At 37.1% G+C, this 25,113-nt stretch overlaps 1 protein-coding gene across 1 annotated transcript in view; it reads right to left on the bottom strand.

The window, feature by feature from the left end:
* LOC137398177 (uncharacterized) overlaps positions 1-25,113 on the bottom strand; it is a 300,195-nt gene that overhangs the window by 59,599 nt on the left and 215,483 nt on the right. The window contains 17 exon segments of the mRNA XM_068084283.1: positions 206-449; positions 1,719-1,960; positions 5,149-5,288; positions 6,943-7,106; positions 8,212-8,431; positions 9,067-9,169; positions 10,030-10,211; positions 11,065-11,271; positions 12,594-12,800; positions 14,274-14,525; positions 15,045-15,197; positions 15,496-15,639; positions 19,021-19,220; positions 19,851-20,082; positions 22,340-22,438; positions 23,252-23,390; positions 24,117-24,282. Coding sequence (XP_067940384.1) covers positions 206-449; positions 1,719-1,960; positions 5,149-5,288; positions 6,943-7,106; positions 8,212-8,431; positions 9,067-9,169; positions 10,030-10,211; positions 11,065-11,271; positions 12,594-12,800; positions 14,274-14,525; positions 15,045-15,197; positions 15,496-15,639; positions 19,021-19,220; positions 19,851-20,082; positions 22,340-22,438; positions 23,252-23,390; positions 24,117-24,282 — 3,094 coding nt within the window.

Here is a 25,113-nt window from a genome sequence, read left to right as displayed (position 1 = left end):
AGTGTTTCTACTGATTACACCAGAAGCACGGAAGCAAAGAGCATTACTTTTATAATTAGACTTATATACATGTAGCAGGCATATGAGAGATAAGTTTGGCAGGTTGTTTCAGAGAACACAGAAAGTTCATTGCTGCCTACAACAAGTAACAAACTAGAATGTGCTTTGTATATACTACCAAACAATAAAAGATGAGGAAACTTACCTGAAAGTCGCGGCCACTTCCTGTACACTCGCATGTTTCACTTCCTGCTACTGGCTGACTAGCCTCTCCACCGCAGCTGAAGCAGCCTATCTGTCCAGTGAGGTGGTTGAAATGGTCGATAGGGCAATCTAGACAGTCTACTAGACTTCCTTTGCCTTGCGCGGCATTAAAAGTGCCCTTGGGACAGGAATGTGGGAAGCCTGACTGCGCTGGACAGTAGTAACCAGGTGGGCATGGGTATGACCTATCAAATAATATTTTAGCGTATGACAGTAGTTGACAGGTGGGATGGGTATGATCTATCAAATAATATTCTAGTGTGTGACAATAGTTGACAGGTGGGCATAGGTATGATCTATCAAATATTATTCTAGTGTGTGACAGTAGTTGACAGGTGGGCATGGGTATGACCTATCAAATAATATTTTAGTATGTGACAGCAGTTGACAGGTATCAGGGTTATGACCTTTCAAATAACATTCAAGGATATATGTTCATGTATGTTAACCTCAACATCAAAAATTCTTTAACAGCCATGAACTGTTAGTTGAAAACTATTTGGGTCTTAACTTGTAAAATATATAATGCTTTGACTGTCTATGATGACCAGTTGAAATGTTATTATTATATATAAACTAGCTGTGCTACTCAGCGTTGCCCCGGTAATAAAAAATTCTGGGCAGAAAATTGATTTGTATCCAACACATAACAACATTTATTATTCCATCTTTCAAAGTACATACCATGAGAGAAGTGTTTTGTGTAGTTTAAATAAATTAAGAGAAAAATGAAAACAACTGTAAAGGTTTTAAAACTTTGTCAAACAACTGTAACTTTCAAGCTATTAGCCTGGCACATTGCCAATGGAGAATTGCAGTAAGCTGCTAGGCTTCTAATGACAATACTCCATGAAATTGTGTCAGCATTGTTGTCCAGCTGCAGTTATTCTAATAATAACTATAGCTGGAATGCAGACAGACATACACATGAACATACTTTGAGAAATATATATATATAGGTGTTACATGTTATTATATACATACGTGTATATGTTTACAATAAAAATTAGCTAGAAAGTCAAAATTGTCTTCAATACAAATCTGATTTGCGGTGTAACTCGTCCGGTGTGTTTGTTTGAGGATTTAAAATTTACAGATTTGTATTAAAAAATTTTTGACTTCCCAGATAAGTTTTAGTCTAAACAAATACCCCCTGATTATTATTAGTGTGGAGTTCTTAAAATTTTAGTTCTTAAAAGTTCTTAGTCTAGCTTTAATATTTACCTTATTTATGTTTAGTCACGGTTCAGTAAAGATAAAATTACTTTTTAACATAAAAATAGGATAACTAAAAACAGATAACTAGGAGAACTAACTACCTGTACACGTATATGTATATATATAACTTATATAATGTCACAGGTGAACATATGTAAGTTAGTTAGCCCTTTCCATTCATTAGCACATGGAAAATAGACAAATCTATGGAGTTGTCCTCTATTGATTTAACATACTTAGTAGAATAGACTCCATGAGCTACGGAATCATTGCTAAGGGGCTGGTCAGTGATCGCTCCTTCCAAGCAAACTACTCCAGCTCTGCAAATGTCACACCCACTCCTGTTGGCTCTTGCTCCATATTCACCTTCTGGACATGGCTCGCAGGTGCTCTCAAAGGTAAACCTGTCAGACTGGCCATCGTTTTTCTCTCTGTAGCCCAAGGGACAGATGGTAGGAACCATAGCACCTGGAAATTAGTATACATACACATATACCTACATTATATGTATACATACCTACCTTATATGTATATATACCTACCTTATATGTATTTATACCTACATTATATGCATATACATGTATATATGTATACATATATATTTATACATATATATCTATATATAAATGTGTGTATATAAAGATAATTTCTTAAATACAAATTGAAAAGTGCTGGTATGTAAGAGCAACTGTAATTCCTGTAGCCATTTGAGCAATGGGTATAATAACACCTGCACATCAAATGTGACTTGACCAAATACTGACAACAATCAACACAAATGAGTGGCAAAAAAGTGAGCTATTGGCTAAGATTTTGAGGCGAGTGCTCAAACCTCCGGTGATCTGGTAGGAGGCTCAAGCTCAAGTAAACATTACAACCCATCAGGGTTAACAGCAGTGAGGAAACATTTATCTTATAGATATACATAAAATGAATGTTTTTTTAATTTTGTTATATATATCACAGAAATGAATATATGCTTTTGGATATATATATATACAAAAGCAGTGAAGAAATATATACATAAATATATATTTAAATTTGTTATTCTGTATTAGACCGAGAGACTGACTATTCTCATCAGAGAACTACTCAAAGCCAGAGGAACCTAAAAACTAACTCCACCATCAGTAAATCAGTTCCTTAAGAAGCAAGAGAGTTAGGATTGCTGTAACTTACAACCAGGGTATCATGTTGTGTGTAGAACAATATTGTAAAGTGATGCAAGTGTATATGAAATAATAATATTGTACAGTGATGCAAGTGTATATGAAATAATAATAAGCAATGTGATGAGTAAAGGGGGTATTAACAAAAAGATAAGAGTGTAGAACGGTAGACAAGAGAACCAGATGATGTGTAAACTTTAGCAAATAATAAAATCAAAGACTGGAGTGAATATGAATGACTGGATTTCTATTCTGGTACACAGTTAAATATGATGGCAGGTTACTGATTATAACCGATATGGTTGAATGCCGATGGTACAACCCTGGCGGCGCCTAACCACCTCATGCAATCTAAAATACTCTAAAAAATGTGAAGCATGTAGTATAAAGTGGTAGAATCTTGGGTTTGATTAAACATGCGAGCTAAAACTGAGAAGATAAGTGGGAATTGTCTGATTGTGGACCAAACATTTACTCCTTGTGGCTCTCAGTTGTTTCAAGGCCTGTGAGAACTTCCATGAGAAACCTGCTGAGCAAGATACTTGCAGAGTAATTGCAAACAATCGTGCTGGCAGCACTACCGACCATGCTAGCAGCACCACCGATCATATTGGCAGCACCACTGATCCTACTGGCAGAAGCACCGATCATACTGGCAGCACCACTGATCACACTGGCAGCACCACCGATCATGTTGGCAGCACCACCAATGTATCTCAGGGTACAGAGGCTCGTTCATGACAGAGCAGAGGATCTAAGCAGTGACCCGCCGCTAAGCAGTCCATATTTTTAACCACTAGAGCACGCTGCTCACCACACTGCTCTACCGCGGCACAACTCTCACACCATGTTTGCCAAGTATTTTCCTAAGAGTTACTGCCTATTTGATGTTTTAATATCTAAATCAACAACACTTCATGCGATTAAAGGACTCAAAGCAAAATATGTGCAAAATGACATCCCTAGTTGTTACTGTTGATGTACTTGATATCCGCTATTGTGTTCAAGTTGCAGTGTTATGGGCCTCTATTCTGTTGGTCTCTTTGCAACTGTAGATGTCATAATTGCACTTTCGCCTGATCTGAACATTTTAACCGTGATCAGGTTTTGTTGATTTTAATCTATAAAGATCCTGGCAGTCAGATTATCTCAAACATTAAAATCTACTAAAGTTTGAGCAAGTTCATCTTCATGAATTGGAAGTAGCGATTGGCGACCTACGGTCAGCGTTTACCAGACTATAAACCTAATCAATTGGAGCAGAATGCTGACTAGCTGAGCAGGTTACTATTATTCCTGTGATGAGGCAAGACAGCAAAATAACTGATGGAGAACCAATAAAAGATAAGCTTAGGCTGTAAAAGTGCAGTGAGTGGTATAACATACTTCTTCCTCCAGGCCCTGTTCAAAGATGAACAATTATGATTATAATAACAATAATTATAACTATAATTATTATCATAATAATAATAGAACCAATAATAATAGCGATAGGAAAGATAGTCAAGAACTGGCAACGAGTGCTTACAAGTGCTCGCCCACATCTCACATTATTTTATATATTATTATGCATTTAACAGGCCATTCAAAGAACAACAACTCGTAAGCCTCGTATTTGTAATAAACTACAAATGAAATAAAACCAAAAAGAGACTTACAACAGATTACAACTCCAAATCTTCCAGTTTAGTTAAGTCATGAGGTCATGAGAGAAATTGTGGACTTGCGGGAGGTTAATAAAAGTTACACCTAATACTATTGCAGTTTACTAATGAGTGAATCATTGTGTCATGTACTAAGATGGCAGCCATGAAAACTTAATGAGATTCAAACATATAAACATACTATCAGCCCTCTGACTATTGCTAAGTCTCCATACAGTGATAGTGTAGGGAAGCCTGGGTGCACCAGTACCTAAGTTCTACGCTGGGCCAACAAGCAGATCATGTTTCCATAGGGGTTATAATAGTAATGGTTGTGCGAGGCCTTATGCTAAAGTTGTATCTTTAAAAGGTCAAGGCCTTTTACTATCTAAGATTTTGTAAGCTCGTGCTCGATCAGGTAGTCAGAGAACATTTTGATTTCAGGGTTGTTCCATACAGCCTCCCCTTCTGCTATTTTCAGTTTCAATTAAAAAGCGATTGACTAGAGTGTTTCAACAAAAATTTCAGTATACTAAGCAACAGGAAAGCAAGACCTATGGGTTCACACAAAGGTGATGCCATTAGTCGCTGAGGCCATTGCATGGCGTGAAGATGGCACATCGCACAAGTGTTTCGTTTCAAAAGAGCGACAAAAAATCACGATAGAATGACTACAACTGTTTCCATGCTGGAATTGCAGCTCCATATGGGGGTATGTCGGTAAGTTACCCTGGTATAGAGACTAACTATATGACAAAAGTTAAGTGCTATGTTTGTGAAAAAATGAGAAAGATGAAATACAACCTACATGACTACATCGTGACTTTTCTAATAAAAAATGAAATAGCTTAAATCCTACCTGGTATTGTGGCATTGCACTCGGGGGCACCACAATAATGTCCGGCTGGACATGGTATTGGTGAGGAGCTGCGCTGAGGGCAGTAGTACCCAGCAGCACAAGGCTGCTGTACCTCGGCGTTGTAACAGTAATAGCCTGTTAAAATCGACAAAATGTGAGACAATGCATGCGTGTCATCCAGGATGATTGCTATATTCCTATATTCGCTGACTGTAGAAAGGAATATAATTGTCTTGGGACACAGGCTAGAGAAAATTAGTTCAACTTATGCAAATAACCCTAGAGTCACATTTCAGATGGGAACAGATGCCAGCCAAGCTTAGTTGTTCTCACAGCTATGACTGACAGCTGCAAGTGACTGACAACCTACTTATAGATATATTCTAGAATAGTCTACTGGAGTATTGAAGAACTTCTACAGAGACTGATTTTCTAAACTATCCTCAAGTACAAAGTTTCATGCATAATGAAAATGTACTGCTGACAAAAACATATAAGCATTGAAGGCAATAAAATATATCCACATGTACACTTTTCATGTATAGGCTAATCAATGTGCATAAAAGATGATTAAAAGTTACTGCAACATGGAAAATGGACCTACGATTGTATAAAATGCATCGATAACACAACGATACACAGCCTTCAGTTTTTCACTATATTTAACAGTTTGAAAGCTAATCTTGTACGTCTAGCAGGAACCCTGACCCTAGACAGTATTAACAACTTTCCATCGACTGTCAAAGCACTTATGATAGCACAACTCCTTATGATAGCACAACTCCTTATGATAGCACAACTCCTTATGATAGCACAACTCCTTTTGAACTGGATACAATTTTAATGCTTTAAGCTTGTAGAAAGCAACCAGATATCAAATAGAGTAAATAGCATCAGGTGATGATTTGGGGTAACTGATAGATCATTGTCACTGGCAGGTTCCATGCCCTATTCTTCACCGTCTTTTCACAACCAAGTCACGGAAATGTATTTAGTGACATAATTTTCAACACATTTATTACAATGAACCAAGCGCTAAGCCCGCTAAATGTACTTATTATTATTATGATAAACAGAGTACATACATTATAAACGTAAATGAAAGAATGTATGTTTTGCTTCACCATTATACTCTTTTTTAATAAAGCTTGATTGCATAGTCACACTGAGATATAGACCTCATTGTGTGCAGTCTTCAAAATTATTGAAATCAAATTATTTTATTCATTATCGAATTGCCTTTCAGCTGGCAGTAGCAATGGCAGTAACTTCTGATCTAGTCTGAATGTTTGCGCTGGAAGCACTATCATTATTTGAGTCTAATTCTGAGCCTTCAGTACTAAAAATATCAACAGATTATAAGCAGATGATTTTCATCGTTTGGTTCGTTTGAAATGTCATCAGGATTTCGGCGAAATCACACCAACTAGCAGTTCAATCGACTTGGAACTACAGAACTATACTGAGAACGCACCAATCGGTCAGAATTTTATATTCCTGCCAAAACCAAAAGAGGAAAAGTGAAAGCATGCGGTTAAGTTTTATCGGACAAGTTTGATCCACTGATACAAAACTACACAAACTACTTCAGGCCTGGGATTTAAACTGTTAAATACTGAAAGGTCTGTCTATAAGCTAGAGCACCCTTCATTTCACTAATTCAACCAGGTAAACATTTGTCACAATAAAACCGTTATAAAAAATTCACCGACACAAAAAGGGCTCACAATTACGCTTTCCTCCCATTTGTTTTCCTGTAGCAAGATTGAACTGTTCCACCTGTGCTTACCTGCGGTACAGTTTATCTGTATAGCACTTCCATCTGGACAGTAAGAACCATCATCACATTTTTTAGCTGAAATACTTGGGTTGACAGTTTCATTGAGGGACGGGCAGTAATAACCAGCAGGACAAAGGAAACAGTCCTGAATAGACTCAGCGCCAGTCATATCCCTAAAGAATGACAATTAGCTATCAACAATAATGATTTATTATATATTTGTTATGTGTTATTTATGTTTATATAAATAATATATAATAAAGTGTTTGTTATATAAGTGGAGGACTGGTAGAGTGAAGACTAGGTAAACAAAAGAATCCTGCAGCAGTAACTAGTCATTATATTTTAAAAATTAGCCTCAGGAAGAGATGCTACATGCTAGGGACCAAAGGACTAGCCAGAAAACAGCAATTCACGAGAAGACGACTCCTTTGGATTTCTGCAAAACTGGCTTTCTATGAATAGAGATGTAGAAAGTTTGACAGGAATTAATGCTGCTATTATTACCATTTCTGTTATGCACTCATTACTGCCAGTCTCAGCACATAAGTTAAAAAATAGAATTAAATCTCCGCACAAGCTTGGAATCTTCTCAGATGCACAAGTCATTAAAACCATGGCAACCTCAATGACAACAATGATGTAATGTTGTTATCATTACTATTAGCATCATGCTGTAGAAAATTTTCTAGATCATTTTTAAGCCGGGTTCATAAAAAACAAACAAACTGTTTTTTGAGCTATCACCGAAATAGTCAAAGTAACATTTGTAAACAATTTTCTGAAATTAATTTGCCCGGGGAGGAGATAACTTCGAAAACAAACTTGTCCCACAAATGGTAAGCACTGAATTGTGAAGGTAGTTTTAAATGTCCTTGCACAAGCTTAGAAACTGCAGACAATTCTAAACCCTGGTTCTCATATATAGGCTGTTGGACTCTGGCGATAATCTCGTGTAGCAAAACACTTGAGGGCTAGGCTCAGTGGCTTAAGTTCACATATGGCTGCGTCGCCAATGATCGCATAAAGATGGTCGCTCGCCATGCTGTTTCGAAAGTGCCGACCTTCACTTGTAGAGTGCATTTTTAAAAAGTTTTACCTGCGGCTCCTTTTGAAGGTTGAACAGCGCTGAACTCTCAAACTGATCGCCAGCAAATACTGGCGATACTCGGCGCGTATGTTCCTATTCCACCGACGATAGCCCGGCAATCTTGCCATCGGTGCTTGCGGCGTATATGGAACCAGGCTTTAGAATTAATCAAAATCTCAAAATAGTACCTGTAGGTTCCTCCTGGGCATGCAATCGGCTCATTACAGGCCTGCTCGCAAAAGAAACCAGCTGGACACGGGAACCTGCTGTAGTTAGCGATTGCCACAGCGTCACAAAAGTAGCCTGCTGGGCAATCTTTGCACCAAGTGGCATTGCTAGCCTCGGAGAGCTCATTGTATGTATACATGGGACACGCTGTCTCATTCTGGTTGTATGGACAGAAGTAGCCTAAAAGAAATGTAAATAATAGATGGAAAGTATGCAAAAGCAGGAACAAGACATCGATTTTCAGTGCAACAACATATTGATCTGAGGGCATTGAATCCGTAGCAGTTGGTAGAAACATTCAATTAGCCACTAGAGAGTTGCTCAATCAGTAAATCTCAGAAATCCAACAGAAACAACTTTCCAGCGTAACAAACTGTATATTTGCTGACAGTAGATCATATTAGTATACGCAAACTGTGTTCAGAAAAGACTGTGTTCATTAGATACAATACAATGTTACAATTAGATAGAAGTGAGAGATGAGTGAAAGATGAGATTAGATTAGATGAGATCACAATTGGATGAGTGAAGATGTAAGTACATCTTAAAGCTTTAGCTGGTTTCAAGTGTATTTGTAAACCTGCAGATCTCTTTTCTGGACTTATTTGTCTGCACACGTTAGTATGTACAAACATAACGTGTAACTCTATGGTCATTTGGTATGTAATCATTGGTTGAAATTTGAACCCTTTTCATTATCAGAGTGTCACCCATAAACCCGAAGAGTTGTCTACAAACTGAACGGGCTCTCATTACCTCAAGCACTGCGCGCTCACTCCACTTGTTTGTTATATATTGCAAGAGAAAGCTCATACCTGGGTTGCAGGGCTCTGATTCAGTAGCTTGTTCAGGACATATTCTCCCAGCAGGACAGACACCGCAGTCATCCTCAGATGAAGCTCCTTTTTTGCTAATAACCTGTAGATGAATCAGACAAATAAGATTTAATTCTAGCAGCTTTAATCTCTGTAATTGTCACTGGATGGGGGCGTGACGCAAGAATGCACTCATTGTATCCTCTACATTAAGATAAGCATAACTAAATGGGCGGTGCTGAGATAGATATCACGCCGAAAATATTTGCCAAATGTTCATGTGGAAAGCAGACGGGAGAAATACTTTCACAGGAGATTTATGCATCTTAAAAGAAGATATGAAATATCTGGTTGTCACAGAGGAAAATAAAAAACAGGAGAATTTGGTAAAAGGCTATAAATAATAGCAAACCTTAATAAAAATTAAGGAAAAACATCCAATGACATGAATTCCTAGCTAGCTCTCAATACCAACAGAAATGGAAAATAAAACCAGGTGAGGATTTGTCAATGACTCATCCAAATAGAGGTAGTTTTATGAAATTCGACCATTTACTCAAATATGACTTTCAAGTATATGCCTGAACTGCGCAAGGAAAAGTAACTCCAAATGACTTTAAAAAACAAAAGCTAGGATTTTAAACATATGAAAAGCAACATAAATGTTTAAAAACATGATGATAGGATGATCAGAAACAGGCATAAAATGGAGTCTTTTAGGGTTGTGGCACAAAGCATGATTCAACTTTTATTATTAATCTACATAAAATATACTTGCAACTGAGAGAACATGGCGGAATTCATCTTAAGTTAACATAAATTTAATAGCTAACGGTCACATGAAAAATAAAAATAAAGGAAACACAACTCTTTATGGTTAATCATGTGAAAACAGTGCCATGTTTTACATCAATCCCAAGGAATATAAAAAGATTTTTTCTGACAAGCTGATGAATAACTCACGGTTCCAGGTTCACACGACTCGGGTACAATAGTACCAGCTGGACAGTATCGACCATATGGACATAGGGTGCCCACGGTAGCATTAACTTCAGGTTGTGTAGGTGTTGGTGTCATGCTTCCAGTGATGCACAGGAAGCCAGCATTGCAGTCTCCTTGGACGGTACCATCTATGCAGTACTTTCCTAAAGTATACCGAACATGCGCCATAGACTAGGGATATTGTTATATTACTGTTCTATTCTGGGCCTATCTATAACCAGATTCACAGAAACTATCCTGTTTTCCATCATCACTCTATTTACATTTTTTTAAAGCTGCTACTAGCAGGAATAGAACTGGGAGCAGGAATAGTTCCTGTATGTAGTAGTTAGTGTACATGTCTTTTTATGTGTTGAATTATTTGTAGAGTTAGTAGTTGGCTTATTGGTTGAATTTTTGGTTGAGTAATTGGTCGAGAGGTAGGTCGAGTAATTGGTTGAATTATTGGTCGAGTTTTTGGTAGAATTAATGGTTCTATTATTAAGTGGTCGAATTATTGGCCTAGCGATTGGCCGAGTTATTGGTCTAGTAATTGGTCGAGTAGTAGGTCAAGTAATTGGTTGAATTATTGGTTGAGTTTTTGGTAGAATTATTGGTCCAGTAAGTGATCGAATTATTGGCCTAGTTATTGGCTGAGCTATTGGTCTAGTTATTGGCAGGGTTATTGGTTGAATTATTGGTCGAGTAATTGATAAAATTATTGTTCCAGTAAGTTGTCGAGTTATTGGCGTATTAATTGGTCGAGTGGTAGGTCGAGTAATTGGTCGAGTTATTGGTCAAGTATTTGATGGAGTAATTCATCCAGTTACTGGTCTAGTTATTGGTTGAGTAATAGGTCTAGTTATTGGTTGGTCCTATGCGTGAGAGAGTCCTAGTCAGATCTAATTGTATTTGTGACTAAACAAGTGACAAAAGATAAAAAAGGCTTAACCATGTTTTTAACGGAAGAGAATGACCAGGGTCTTACCACCAACCGGTTCTACTCTGACTGCCTACCTGGTGGACAAGGGACACAGTCATCCTGCGAAGTACCGCCAGTGTCATTCCTGAATGTGCCAAGGTCACAGGGGACGGGTGACTGCGTCCCGTTAGGACAGTACCTGTGCTCAGGGCAGATCTCGGGTGTAGAAGAATTTTTTTGGCAAAAGTAGCCAGCTGGACATCGAAGACAGTAGGTGGTCCCTTCATATGGTTGGTAGTACTCTACATTGGCAACATTGTTAGAATTTATTATTTATTTGACAAAGGTAACAGGTGCTATACTTATGATTGACAAGAGTAACAGGTGCTATACTTATGTTTGGCAAGGGTAACAGGTGCTATATTTATGATTGACAAGAATAACAGGTGCTATACTTATGATTGACAAGGGTAACAGGCGCTATACTTATGATTGACAGGGATAAAAGTATACTTATGATTGACAAGGGTAACAGGTGCTATAGTTATGATCATAGGTTTGCTAATCTCACTATAACTTGCTCCTATTGCCACAAGTTAACTATTTTTGGCAACATGAGCTCTACTTAAGGTTATATTGAAATATGTAGTGCTATGATTTTACACATTGCCTATGTGATAAGTTTACAAAATGAACTCCAACTAACACATCATTGAACTTTGCAGATTAAATTTTGAAAATGACCAAAGCACCCTGGAAAAAGTTATTAGACATTAGCAAACTCTCCGCCAGTGTCAGAAAAGTCTGCAACGGAGATGTAATTTGCCTGCACGTCTTGTTATCTGACTGCATGGCAGCTCAATGTAACTGTCAAACATAAAGAGGAGGAAAGAAAGCTGAGAAAACAGACAAGAAGTTTAACTTTTTTACTACTGTGAGCCGATGTATTGGCGATCGTGGTAATATAAGTACAGACCATAAGCTGATGAATCGGCTAATCAATAGGGTTTAACTTTTCTTTTTATTAAAAAGCCTGCGCATTAGCTAGTCCAATCAAATTTTGTCTCCAACGAAACAACCTTGTTGCCAATCATGAACAACCAATCGAAAATCTTTTTCTAAGCAATTCCATTTCTAATTATTTTTCAAAATGAGAAAACCAGATAAATATAATAAATAGTAACGATATTTAAATGGATTTAGTGCATGTAATATGAAGCTGTAATGGGTTAAAGAATTCCATAGCTAACAACATGGAACAGTGGCATTAAGAAGCGTTACCTAGAGGACAGACTTCACCTTTTGCTATCGCCATGGCAACAAAAAATTCACCGCATTCGTTCAATGCAAAGAAAGTGTCAGAAATTTTGCAAGAGTGGGATTCACTAAACAATTTTTTACTTATCTTGTAGAGAATTTGGTTCTGAATAAGATGCATTTTACAGTAAAACAATATCTGCATTGGTTTTCGAAATATTGCTTAATTACTAGTGGTATATCGATTTTTCAAAAATCCGTTTGAATTAATTTGATGAGAATAGCGAATTTAGCGCAGTAGTGGAACAGTTAAACATGAGAGAAAGATGTTGTTTCAGAAAGGAAAAGTTAATACAAAGATACTTACCAGCTGGACAGGGTTGCGGATGAGCAGAGTTGTTGGTGCAAAAGTACCCAGCTGGACAGATGTACGCTGCAGGCCTAGAAGAGCCAATGGCAGCATCAGATGGGCAATAGTAGCCCTCAGAACAGATACCTGTTGGCTCTGTCAGATTACTGCCAGCGCAGTACATGCCAGCGTCACACACAGAGCAGTCATCCACCGATTTTCCACCTGAAGACATAATACTTGTTTTGATAAACATCCACAGCAGAAGGGATAGGAGATCATTTCTGTAAATAGCTACTGAAATAAGAGCTAACATATACAACTAATTCACTACCTCAAGTTTTAGTAACATGATATAAGTGAAATTGTTAAATATTATGTCACTGCTAACTTTATAACAGTAACATGATATTATTACTGCTGTAATAATATCAGCAGATATTATTACAACTACAGTGGTGATTGCATTTATGGGACCGTCTGGTAATTTCATAATAATCTTTTTCATTGCATAAACTCCCATTCCCTATAATCTCAGACTATACATATTATACATATTTGAAGAGCAAATTTTCTAGACATTCTGTCTACCACCAAATGTTATATATTATCAGGTCAGTCAAGGTTTATGATGTCATACCAAATACTAAGATGCTAGAAATACTCTAAAGGAACTTAAAAACACTGCCAATCAACTTTTATAGAGCTAGGTTCTAAAATTATGTCAAATTAAGTTGCATTGATGTGCATATTGTCATAATTCACATAATATAGACAGAACAATACATGAATTAACCAAAAATGGGTTTATGTTAAGTGGTTCCATAATTGCGATCACCACTGTATCTGCTGCTGTTTACACTGCTATTGTTTATTACAAGGTAGATTATTAAAACAGTCCAGATTCAATTGTGATCCAAGATTCAAAATATTGAGAAAAAACTTTTTAAACTGCTAAGTAAAAATAGGTCTAATAGGAACAATTTTTATTTTTGCAAAATAGAAATGCGCAAGCAATTGAATTCTTGGTTTCACTATTACTGTGAAGCACGCTCTATCTAAAGTGCCTGACAGTAAAGAGACGAAACAGTAAGTTATTGAAGTATGCCAAATATTTTCTGCACTTAAGAGCTAAGGCTAGGGGTGAAAAAGTTCTAGGACTAGAGTTGACAGAGCAGTTAAAGAGTTACGAAGGGCTAACAAGGAGTTCGGGGTAACAAGAAGCTAGAGCTAACAAGGAGTTAGGGGTGACAAGGAGCTAGAGCTAACAAGGAGTTAGGGGTGACAAGGAGCTAGAGCTAACAAGGAGTTAGGGGTGACAAGGAGCTAGAGCTAACAAGGAGTTCGGGGTAACAAGAAGCTAGAGCTAACAAGGAGTTAGGGATGACAAGGAGCTAGAGCTAACAAGGAGTTAGGGGTGACAAGGAGCTAGAGCTAACAAGGAGTTAGGGGTGACAAGGAGCTAGAGCTAACAAGGAGTTAGGGGTAACAAGGAGCTAGAGCTAACAAGGAGTTAGGGGTGACAAGGAGCTAGAGCTAACAAGGAGTTAGGGGTGACAAGGAGCTAGAGCTAACAAGGAGTTAGGGGTGACAAGGAGCTAGAGCTAACAAGGAGTTAGGGGTGACAAGAAGCTAGGGCTAACAAGGAGTTAGGGGTGACAGCAAGGCGTCCCTCACACAGATAAGCATATAACGTACTATCCTGATCTCGATAGGTCCCAGATGGACAGGGAGTAGGAATTTCTATGCCTTGAGGACAGTAATAGCCAACTGGGCAATAGCTATTAACAGCATCAGTTGGGGTGGGTCTGTCCGAGCCCATCTTGCACCAAAAGCCAGCGGAGCAGTCCCCAGTAGGAGCAGTCAAACCCTCCGATGAGCAGTATTTACCAGCAGGGCAGCTGGTGCAGGCTGCGATGTCCTTGCTGCCAGTGACAGCATTGTAAGTACCTACAAGAAGAAATAAGTATTTCTGAGCAATTGAAGAGGTTTAAAGATGAAAGGAAACAATGATAAAGTTTCTAACAAATAAAAGATAATAGAATAGTTCAACCTGAAAAGTTTTGTTAGAAATGGCAGCAATAAACTCACTAAATTTGCAAAAGCAATTACTGTACTTCAATAAAAACATAAGTATACAAGGGTTTAAAAGAAGATGTATTTTCATTTCAGATTTTAGTAGCACAAGCGATTTGAAAGTCTAATAAGTAAAAACAATTTGTAAAAGACATCTACCCAATAGTTGAATATATGATATTTTATTATATATGTTATATATGACCTATATTATAATGTAATAAATACTACTATTATATTTATTATTATCATTATGATTCATTAATAATTTACGGTGAAATATAATAAAGAGTAACGATATTTAAATTGATTTAGTACATGTGATATGAAGCTGTAATGGGCTAAGGAATCCCATAGCTAACAATATGGAACAGTGGCATTAGGAAGAGTTACCTAGAGGACAGGCTTCACCGTTTCCATACGAGCCACCAGGGCAGTAGAATCCTGCTGGGCAGATGAGTGTGTCGTTCATAGCCTCATACGGACATGTCTCACCCAAGGGGCACGGCTCACAGACAGCCAGCTGTTTTACAGGGCTGTAGCTCCCTAGTAGCATAGGCAAGTCAATCACTTACAAGAGAGTCAAGGTTATTCTGGTAAAGCAACCAATTAGTGAATAAGGTATGACAATCCGCTTCATGTGATAGAATCATTGTATGTTGGAACAAGCATTCATATAATCATACATGGTGTTTTGTATAAATTGTTTGTGAGACCAAGAAAGGATAACTCCTTCAATTAATTACATAAAATAATGAAACAATTATGAGAACAACAGTGTGTTAACAACAATGTTCACACTAATAAAACAGATGCGAGTATAACCATAGAAACTTGCCCTTACCTGCAATACAAGGTCGGGGTACTGTGTCACCAGCCTCGCAATAGTGGCCCTCGGGACAGGGGTATCCAACTATGTAGTCAGCAGGTATAGGGGTGTCTGAGCCTCCAGTACAGATAAATCCAGCATCACAGTCTGGTGCTATGCCTGTATGCGGACAAAAGGGGAGCAAAGGTTATTAAAGGTGTGTTAAAGATAGCATAGTAGTAGATTTACTAAAGTAATGCCCAAAAAGTATAGAATTATACAATAGATGCCACTATAATGAATAACGTTAATTGCAACTTAAGTTAGAATAACCCTACAATGCCAATTCTGACGAACGGACAGACAGTTACTGTTATTTTTATGGATACATTTTTGTTTCACTTTATTTCAGACATGAGCAATATTTTTCTTTCTTAGCAGCAGAGATCTTGCTGTCCAAAAATAGACAAAAAAATTAAAATTAAATTGGCATTGAACTCCCCTTGACTTAACGTAGAATTAATATATTCACGGACCCTAAATTATAGAAAGTGATGAGAAACAAGAGAGAAGTTGTCGATACGAATCAATAATACTAGTTACTTTCAGCCACTACATTAGGAAGTTAAGTCAAATTATTTTCCTTCATGAAGGAATAAACAAGTGAATTTAAAAAATATCTTAAAAGGGATTAGGCAATTCCCATGTATTTTACTGTTTGTATTACGTAAAATCCCTAGAACGTAAACGTTCCTGGAACGGATTCTTTACATTGTAGGAGTATCAACTATAATTGATTTACCTTGCTAGCGGTCGGCGTTCATGCTTCATAAACATAGAATAAAGGAGATACACCTAACATAGTCAACAATGAGAGAGAAGAGTGGCAGTTGACACGAAATTATAGAATTCAGAGATTCTAATGATGCCAAAAATCATTCAAACCCTTTGACAAAGTCTGATCTCAAGGATAGAAAGACTGCAAACCATTTAGTTCTCCACTCAGTGCATACCACTCGGTAAAGGCTGACCTATCTCCTAACTAGAACGCTTTTCAAAAATTTTGTTGGGTAGATGGATAACACAAAACTTTGTCATGAACTTTATGGCTAAATTTGAAAACAAATTTTTCTGTGAAACTTGTTAGATTTGCATAGACCTTGAGGCGCTAGCTATATATATATAATAGACCGCTAACTATTTTATCTTATTTCCTTATTATTATTAATTTCTTATAGTAATTTCCTTATTAAACAACCAAAGCCATTCTTTTGAATTGATCATTTGGGCAGTTGAGAATGCCCAAAGTAGAGTTAATAGAAAATTTAATTGATCTCTTTCACCATCAGATCTAAGATTTGAGTTTAGTAATCAGACTTTTTGAACTGGACAACTGTGTTTACATAGAGACATTTTTTGTATTTGTATTTTGTTGCATTTGTTGGCAGCGTGTGTATCCATGTTATGAACGTGTGTGCTCACAGGAAATACTTTAAAATTTATTTTTCTACACATATTCGGAATAGTTGAGGTGCTGAAATTACGAAGGAGAAGTTTAGATCACATAGTTTAAGGCTGCCTCCGTATCAATGAGTATGTATTAGCTCATTATTTTGTCTAAAATCATCTGGCAAGCCATTCACAATGCCATAAAGCGTGTGATGTGAGTTTGGAATTGTGTGCCTGTCGAGTTACCATGTAATAAGTGTTTGAAGGGACATTCGCATGTTATGGCATGTTGTGACATTCGCATGTTATGGCATGTTGTGACATTCGCATGTTATGGCATGTTGTGACATTCGCATGTTATGGCATGTTGTGACATTCGCATGTTATGGCATGTTGTGACATTCGCATGTTATGGCATGTTGTGACATTCGCATGTTATGGCATGTTGTGACATGTTGTGACATTCGCATGTTATGGCATGTTGTGACATTCGCATGTTATGGCATGTTGTGACATTCGCATGTTATGGCATGTTGTGACATTCACATGTTATGGCATGTTGTGACATGTTGTGACATTCGCATGTTATGGCATGTTGTGACATTCGCATGTTATGGCATGTTGTGACATGTTGTGACATTCGCATGTTATGGCATGTTGTGACATTCGCATGTTATGGCATGTTGTGACATTCGCAGCGCTTTGTTAAAAAAGATAAGGAATTTTATGTGAGAAGTCATTCGGCTCAAATAGAAATGACTAAAGTATAGAGAATGTTAACAATGGAAAACTAAAAATGACTGAAGTGTGAGAATGTTTAGAGTGTAATAGCCATAGACCTGTTAACTATACGTTATATACATTATATATGTATAGTTAACAGGTATATAATAATAGCTTACACGACATTTACGAGTGCATTTACAATTTCTTGCGCATCATTTACGAGTGCCGTTTCAATCTTTCGCGAGCATTAAATATTGTGAGTAACAAAACTCGCTTGACTTGCGAGTTTTTGCCGTTTCCATCTTGCGGATGACGCAGACGTGCAAATTAACCGCGTCAAAGAAACATAGTGATTGAAATGAGTAACATGGTTGCAACTCAATGCAAAGCTGCTAAAAATATTTGTTATAATATACTTTGTTTATAATATGATTATTGTCGAATAATTAAAAATCAAAAAAATAATCACAAACGGAGTGAGGATACCACACTGTAATACCACTCAGCAGCATGCAATGGCTAGTCTGCATGTCATGATAGATGATCTGGAGTGGGAGCAGAGAGGGGGTAACTCCATGCAATAAATGTGAATACTCGGTGTACTTACTAGTGTCTCCTGTGTCATTTCCTCCTGCCACCCTTTCACCTAATGTTTATTATTATATCATTATAATATAATATTATCATTAATACTAATTATTAATTTTATAGTAGCCAGTACTATTACTGCTAAGTAAAGTAAAGATAGAACTTTTATATATTTTTAAAATGGCTCTTCTAACGCTTTCACAGAAGGAATCTTTTCGCTTGCTACTATGGAATCATTTTTTTGAAAATCTCGAACGATCTGTAGTTTTTCTGTAAACACTAGAGTTTTTTGTCTGAAAGCTTCAATATAAAAATCTTTGAAATCAATAGAAGATTCTGGAAGAATCAAATATATTATATTTGAAATATAGTAGTTTTGTTTAACTTTTTTCCAAGTTAGTAAAACCGACTGTAGAGAAAAAAGGCATAATGTTAAAGATATGCTCAGCTCACTATTTACCATTGTTCTTTTCATCCATCGTAAACCGAAAACTACCTAATTTTGATACAAAATGTGTGAATTTTGAATATAGTAGGAACTAACCACCTTGTTTTACTGAGACGCCATGATAACTCAGTCGGTATCGTAAACTTATTGCGACAAACTTTTAACTGTGATTCATGATGAGTGTTTGTGTAAAGGTACTTAGACAAGTCGTCGTAAAGACTTACCATAGCAAAATAGTTAAGCTGCAGAAAGAAATAAAAGTTAGAGTTGCCAACTGATGACATGTCTACTAAAGTATTCCACACAGCAAGCAACTACAGCTCATGTCAGTCGGAATGGATATAACATACCAAGACGAGAGTTGGCAGGTGTGCAGTATTTGCCTGCCGGGCATGAAATACACTGCGTGATGTTGGATAGCCTTGTTTCCAGAGTGATGGTGCCACTAGGACATGGGCTGGGATATTCAGAGCCTTCTGGACAATAGTTCCCGAGTGGACAGATCAAGTTTTCTGGAAATCGTTCGATTACACTGCCATTACAGTAGTATCTGTAGAAATAGCAAAAAAGCCTCCAGTTACTAAATTACATGAGGAGCCTCTACACAACTGTATCAAGAGTTCTGAAATTTGAATTCAAATAATACCAATGAGCTATAATACATCTATATTAATCCACAGACATCTATAATAGATCATAGACAACTGTATTAGTGAACAGTCATCTACATTCATTACAGACATCTGTACATTAGGTCACATACATCTATCTATATTAGTTCTTAGACATCTGTATTAGTTGACAGACATCTGCATTGGTTGACAGACATCTATATTAGTTCATAGTCATCAACATTAGTTCATAGACATGTATATTAGTGAACAGACATCTATATTAGATCATTTATAGCGGTGTAAAGTAAAACTGAGACTAGTTTAATCTGACAATTTAACAAATAACTTTTAGCTTTGGCAAGTGCTATCTGGCATAGTGTTTCATTAAGGTTGTACTTGAAAATACAAGAGAAACAAACAAACAAACTGAGCTAGCAAATGATAAGCTAGTCAACTCATTTAAGTTATTAAACCTTCAAGTATTTCATTTTCAAGTAAGGCAACTTTAGTTATGAATGAGAAAGCATATGAATGGGACATTGATGATGCCATGGAAATCCGTGTACCCGGGTGAACAAAGACCATCAGGGAGCTCCTCTCCATAAGTCTCACAGTAAAAGCCTGCAGGACAGGCCTGACACTCATCAGCAGATGTCCGTCGTGTCTCATTGTTGATTGTACCGGGAGGGCAGGGAAACTGAGTAGCAAAGGCAGTACCACTCGGACAGTAGTGACCAGTTGGACACGGGAAGCCACTCAAGTCTGACACTGCACTGTTGGTGTTGTCACAGTAGAAACCTTAAAAAAATAATGTGAGACTATGAACAGGAACTGAAAGATGAACTTCTAGATTTCAGAGAAGAGCTGATTTCTAGATCTCGCCATCAACATCATTGAGTTAAAGATAAACTTGCTCAAAATTTTAAGAAATTTTATCAGAAAGTATCAGTATTTTTTCATCATTTGCCATTGTTTTTAATGCTTGAGCTGACCTGATTGCCAGGAAGTTTCAAGATCAAAATCGAAAAAACCTGATGGGAATTAAAACACTCAAATTAATAGAAGGTATGCTTGTGTATATACATCCATTAGCTGTGCTTCCCGGCATTGCCCGGCTATTAAAAATCAGCTTATAAACAATGAAAAGTAATGATAGTTGCCTGCCACTTGCTATTAGCTTGGCATATTGCCAATGGAAAATTTGAGTAAGCTTACTAATGAGAGCTATTTGTTTCCGTGATGTTATGCAATCACCTTGCGTAGTATGCAAATCCGTTGGGTATTTGCTCCCATATTGTGAAATATATATATCGGCTAGCAAACAAACCAGCCTCTGTAGCCTATTTGGTACGGCGTCGGACTGGCGAAGGATAGGGTCCGTACAAGATCATATATTCTTCGGTATGGACTCTTTATTCCAAAAATTTAATAGCTATAGCCGGAAGGCAGGCAGATCGACAGATGGACTTTGAGATATATATCCATATGCATATATGTATATATATATATATATATACACATATGTAGATGCCATACATTCACACATAACAATGATGGCATGAGTTACTGACAGAAAGTACATCTTGACTGACCATCACTTTGCATCTGTTCAAATATACTTGTTTAGCATCTTCCATCGATTGTTAACACAGCAGCGTTAGTAATTAAAAGTTCGTTTTTATGAATAAAATATCCGTTGAACCTTTACCTTACCATCATCTCCACACACAATTTTTTTTACCATATGACGCAAAATTTGAGCAGATATTTTGTTGTGACCCGCAAAATACTTTGAACTAAAACCATTTTGTAAATGAAGGTGAAAAATAAAAACAAAATTGAACCTAAACGAAAAGTAATAAACTGCTTTACAAAGTAAATCAATTAGAACTTTAGCAGTGTAACTGTAAAGTGTAAGTTAGTGCTAGTAATGCCGTTATTTCTACGACTTACTCTGTCACTGAACCTACGCATTGCCACATCTACACTTCCACTCACATGTCTCTGAAGTAGAAAAACAAGCCTCGCTACCAGTTGCCACTTAATTAATTTAGTATTTTCATCTTGTTCAAATTGTTATATTATTTTGGTTTTATATAATATATTTATTTTAATATGATTATTTAAACTACATATATTTTTAATAAGTTTTGTAAATCTAAGTAATGTGCTTTTATGAAAATATTTGAACCAACTTCATGACGATTTTGACAAAGCAAATATTAGAAGAGATTAACTTGGATAGTCACAGCCTGATTGTATATAAGTAACACTACTGATGGTAATACAACAGATTTGGATAGTCACAGCCTGATTGTATATAAGTAACACACACTACTGATGGTATACCCTAGGACACTTATATTTCGCTAGTATTTAGTTTCGTGAGTAGCATACAGAGTAAAATATCGTTGCAACTTAATTTTGCAGCTCTGATGAGTGCGAAAATATAGTGATGTGAAAATAAATGCAGTGGAACAAACATAATTCGATTCCTCAGGTTCGGTTCACCGGTAACAAACAAATTTTCAATTTGGGACTACTTTGTAATTGTACCGCAGGTAGAATTGTGTCGCTGATATCGATGTTGCAATTTGATCGCTTGCTGCCATTTGTTTCTTGGACTATTAATGAACTAAGCTATTTAATTCCGCGTTTTCACTATTTCGTTATAATAGTTTAGTTTCGCTCATGAAATTTTCGCAAGAGGATGACTCCGCGAAAACGCGAAAGTTAGATGAGGCGAATACATAAGTGTCCTAGGGTACAAAGGATTTGACTTCGATACTTTGTTACATCAATGCCTACTTTTATGAACCTAGAGATTTGTGAGAATGCATTTTTTTTATATATTCTACATTGCTACAGTTTATTATATATTTAAAAATATATATACATATATAATAAACTGTGATTATAAAATATATAAATGTTTTATTATAATCAAACGAGATAACCTTACAGTATGGTCAATTGTCGTATTAATGCACCCCAGTTATTATCTACAGAACAACCAGTTACATAAAACTGTTCCCACTATGTCACAGACTCCTACCTGCGTCGCATTGCCTGCATTCATATTGCCCTTCATCTGGTGTCCATGTTCCATTTTCACATCTGGTTGGTGCTGCAGATCCAGTGAGACAGTAATGACCTGATAAAGAATACGATAACTCAAAAACCTGATTAAACCCTAGCTATAGGAACCCTAGCTATAGGAACCCTAGCTATAGGAACCCTAGCTATAGGAACCCTGGCTATAGGAACCCTAGCTATAGGAACCCTGGCTATAGGAACCCTAGCTATAGGAACCCTAGCTATAGGAACCCTAGCTATAGGAACCCTAGCTATAGGAACCCTAGCTATAGGAACCCTAGCTATAGGAACTCAACTATAGAAAACACGCGACGAAACTTTTGACACGCCATACAAGCCAAGGGGACACAACTCAGGTTCACACAACTGAAAGAACATTTGACAAATATTTTATAACAAAATCTCCGAATAATCTGATTGTCACATGTTCAAGATTACAAAGACTATGCTAGTAAAATTGAACCAATGATCTGTACAAATAATTGAAATAAAATTTTCTGGTGAATTGAGCTTTTTACAAATTATAACACGCGCCCATTAGTTGTTCGGTGCTAAGAGAATTCTCTAAGCAGGAAGATAACAGCAATGATGAAGGAGTGAATTAGTTGAGGATGGAAAAAGGGCTGAGGAATTATAGTTAACAAAGAAAGGCTAGATTTTTTGCCTTAATCAGTAAAACACTTATTCAAGTCTATTTTGTTCATAACATAAGACGGTGTTACTACTGAGACTATCGTACTAGTCAGTGTATACTAAAAGTCTCAAAATCATATAACTAAACTGCCTAGAGTTGATCTTATAATCACAATTTAATTAAAAAGAAACAAGATAACACTATCCAAGAACTTGTTAATAATAAATATAGCCTTACCCGCAGGACAAATATAGGAGTAAGGAGTGGGTGTTGACTGGCCCTCAGGGCAGTAGAATCCTTGACTACACTCAGCAGACGTTACGTCAGAACCTGGTTGATCGCAGTAATAGCCAGCCAAGCATGGAGTACACTCATCCTAGAATAGAATATATGACATCACAAACTTCATCATAGAATAGTACCTTTTGTAAAGATCATTTTAAAGTCTTACGGCTGTTCCTAGATAAAATGAACACCAGTAGCATGTAGGAACAAAAAAGTTAACAGCCTCTAACTTGCTGAGTAATAAAAAAGAATGATCAGCTGACCGCTGTGTGTTCAGTGCGTTTGTAGTAACCATCTGAATGCATGACAAACCTGTCTAGGTAAGTGTTTGAATATAACCCTCGAAATCCAAGGAAATCAAGTCTTAACTCTCATATGTCTCCTAAACCCTCGCACCAGTTGCAAGATTAACTTAACGATATCACAACATGCTCATCTCATCCATAAACACGAGATAGTAGTATCAAATGTTTATTATATCATGTTATATCACAACGGTATCCGATGTCATGATCAACCAAACCTCGGATCAAATGTGTAGCCTTGATTGACGTATGATGATTGATTTTATTATTGATTATATTATTAGGTCTTTATCGATTTTCAGGAATTATAACATTCGCAGAGGACATAAACATGGCTGAAATTATAAAAAAAAAGTTGAAAAATGCTCGATGTGAGCTATTCCTGGGATTATGAGAGTTGTGTGACATCAAACATAATATGTGACATCATAGGCAACTTTTGACATCATAGTCAATAAATTTGGATGATCAATATATGACAAATTATATGTAATTTATAGAATATTATATACCTGACTGGTTAGTCTGAGATTGTTACTGAATGTTCCATTCATGCATGGAAGAGGTGTGTCACTACCCTGAGGACAGTAGTGTCCAGTGGGACAGTCTATATCTTGAGCTGTAGATGATGCGTTTGGACAGTAGTATCCCGCTCCACAAGGACCAGACACCGTTTCTCTGCAGATACAAAAACCAACAGTCAGTCGCCCTTCTACTTCACTAGAACTTAGGCCCATGGTCATGACATCACCTCCTGACTACACATAGTCATGATATCACCTCCTGACTACAGATAGTCATGACATCACCTCCTGACTACACATAGTCATGGCATCACCTCCTGACTACACATAGTCATGACATCATCTCCTGACTACACATAGTCATGATATCACCTCCTGACTACACATAGTCATGATATCACCTCCTGACTACACATAGTCATGACATCACCTCCTGACTACACATAGTCATGACATCACCTCCTGACTACACATTGTCATGATATCACCTCCTGACTACACATAGTCATGATATCACCTCCTGACTACACATAGTCATGATATAACCTCCTGACTACAGATAGTCATGATATCACCTCCTGACTACACATAGTCATGACATCACCTCCTGACTACACATAGTCATGATATCACCTCCTGACTACACATAGTCATGACATCACCTCCTGACTACACATAGTCATGACATCACCTCCTGACTACACATTGTCATGATATCACCTCCTGACTACACATAGTCATGATATCACCTCCTGACTACACATAGTCATGATATCACCTCCTGACTACACATTGTCATGACATCACCTCATGACAGCGCAATACCATGATAGCACCTCATGACGTCACATCAGCGCCACCTCATTACGACACGTCAGCCACACCTTATGACTCTCCCATCATATGCGGTCAAATTGTAATCAGAGACCCTTCACAATTCATGGCATCTTATTAACATATCAACAGACCGTTATAATAGTGCAAC

Source organism: Watersipora subatra, chromosome 6 (genome assembly GCF_963576615.1).
Source record: "Watersipora subatra chromosome 6, tzWatSuba1.1, whole genome shotgun sequence".
In the NCBI taxonomy this organism is placed as follows: domain Eukaryota; kingdom Metazoa; phylum Bryozoa; class Gymnolaemata; order Cheilostomatida; family Watersiporidae; genus Watersipora; species Watersipora subatra.
Note: the sequence above shows the minus strand (reverse complement) of the source record. Positions and strands in the feature narration are given on the sequence as shown.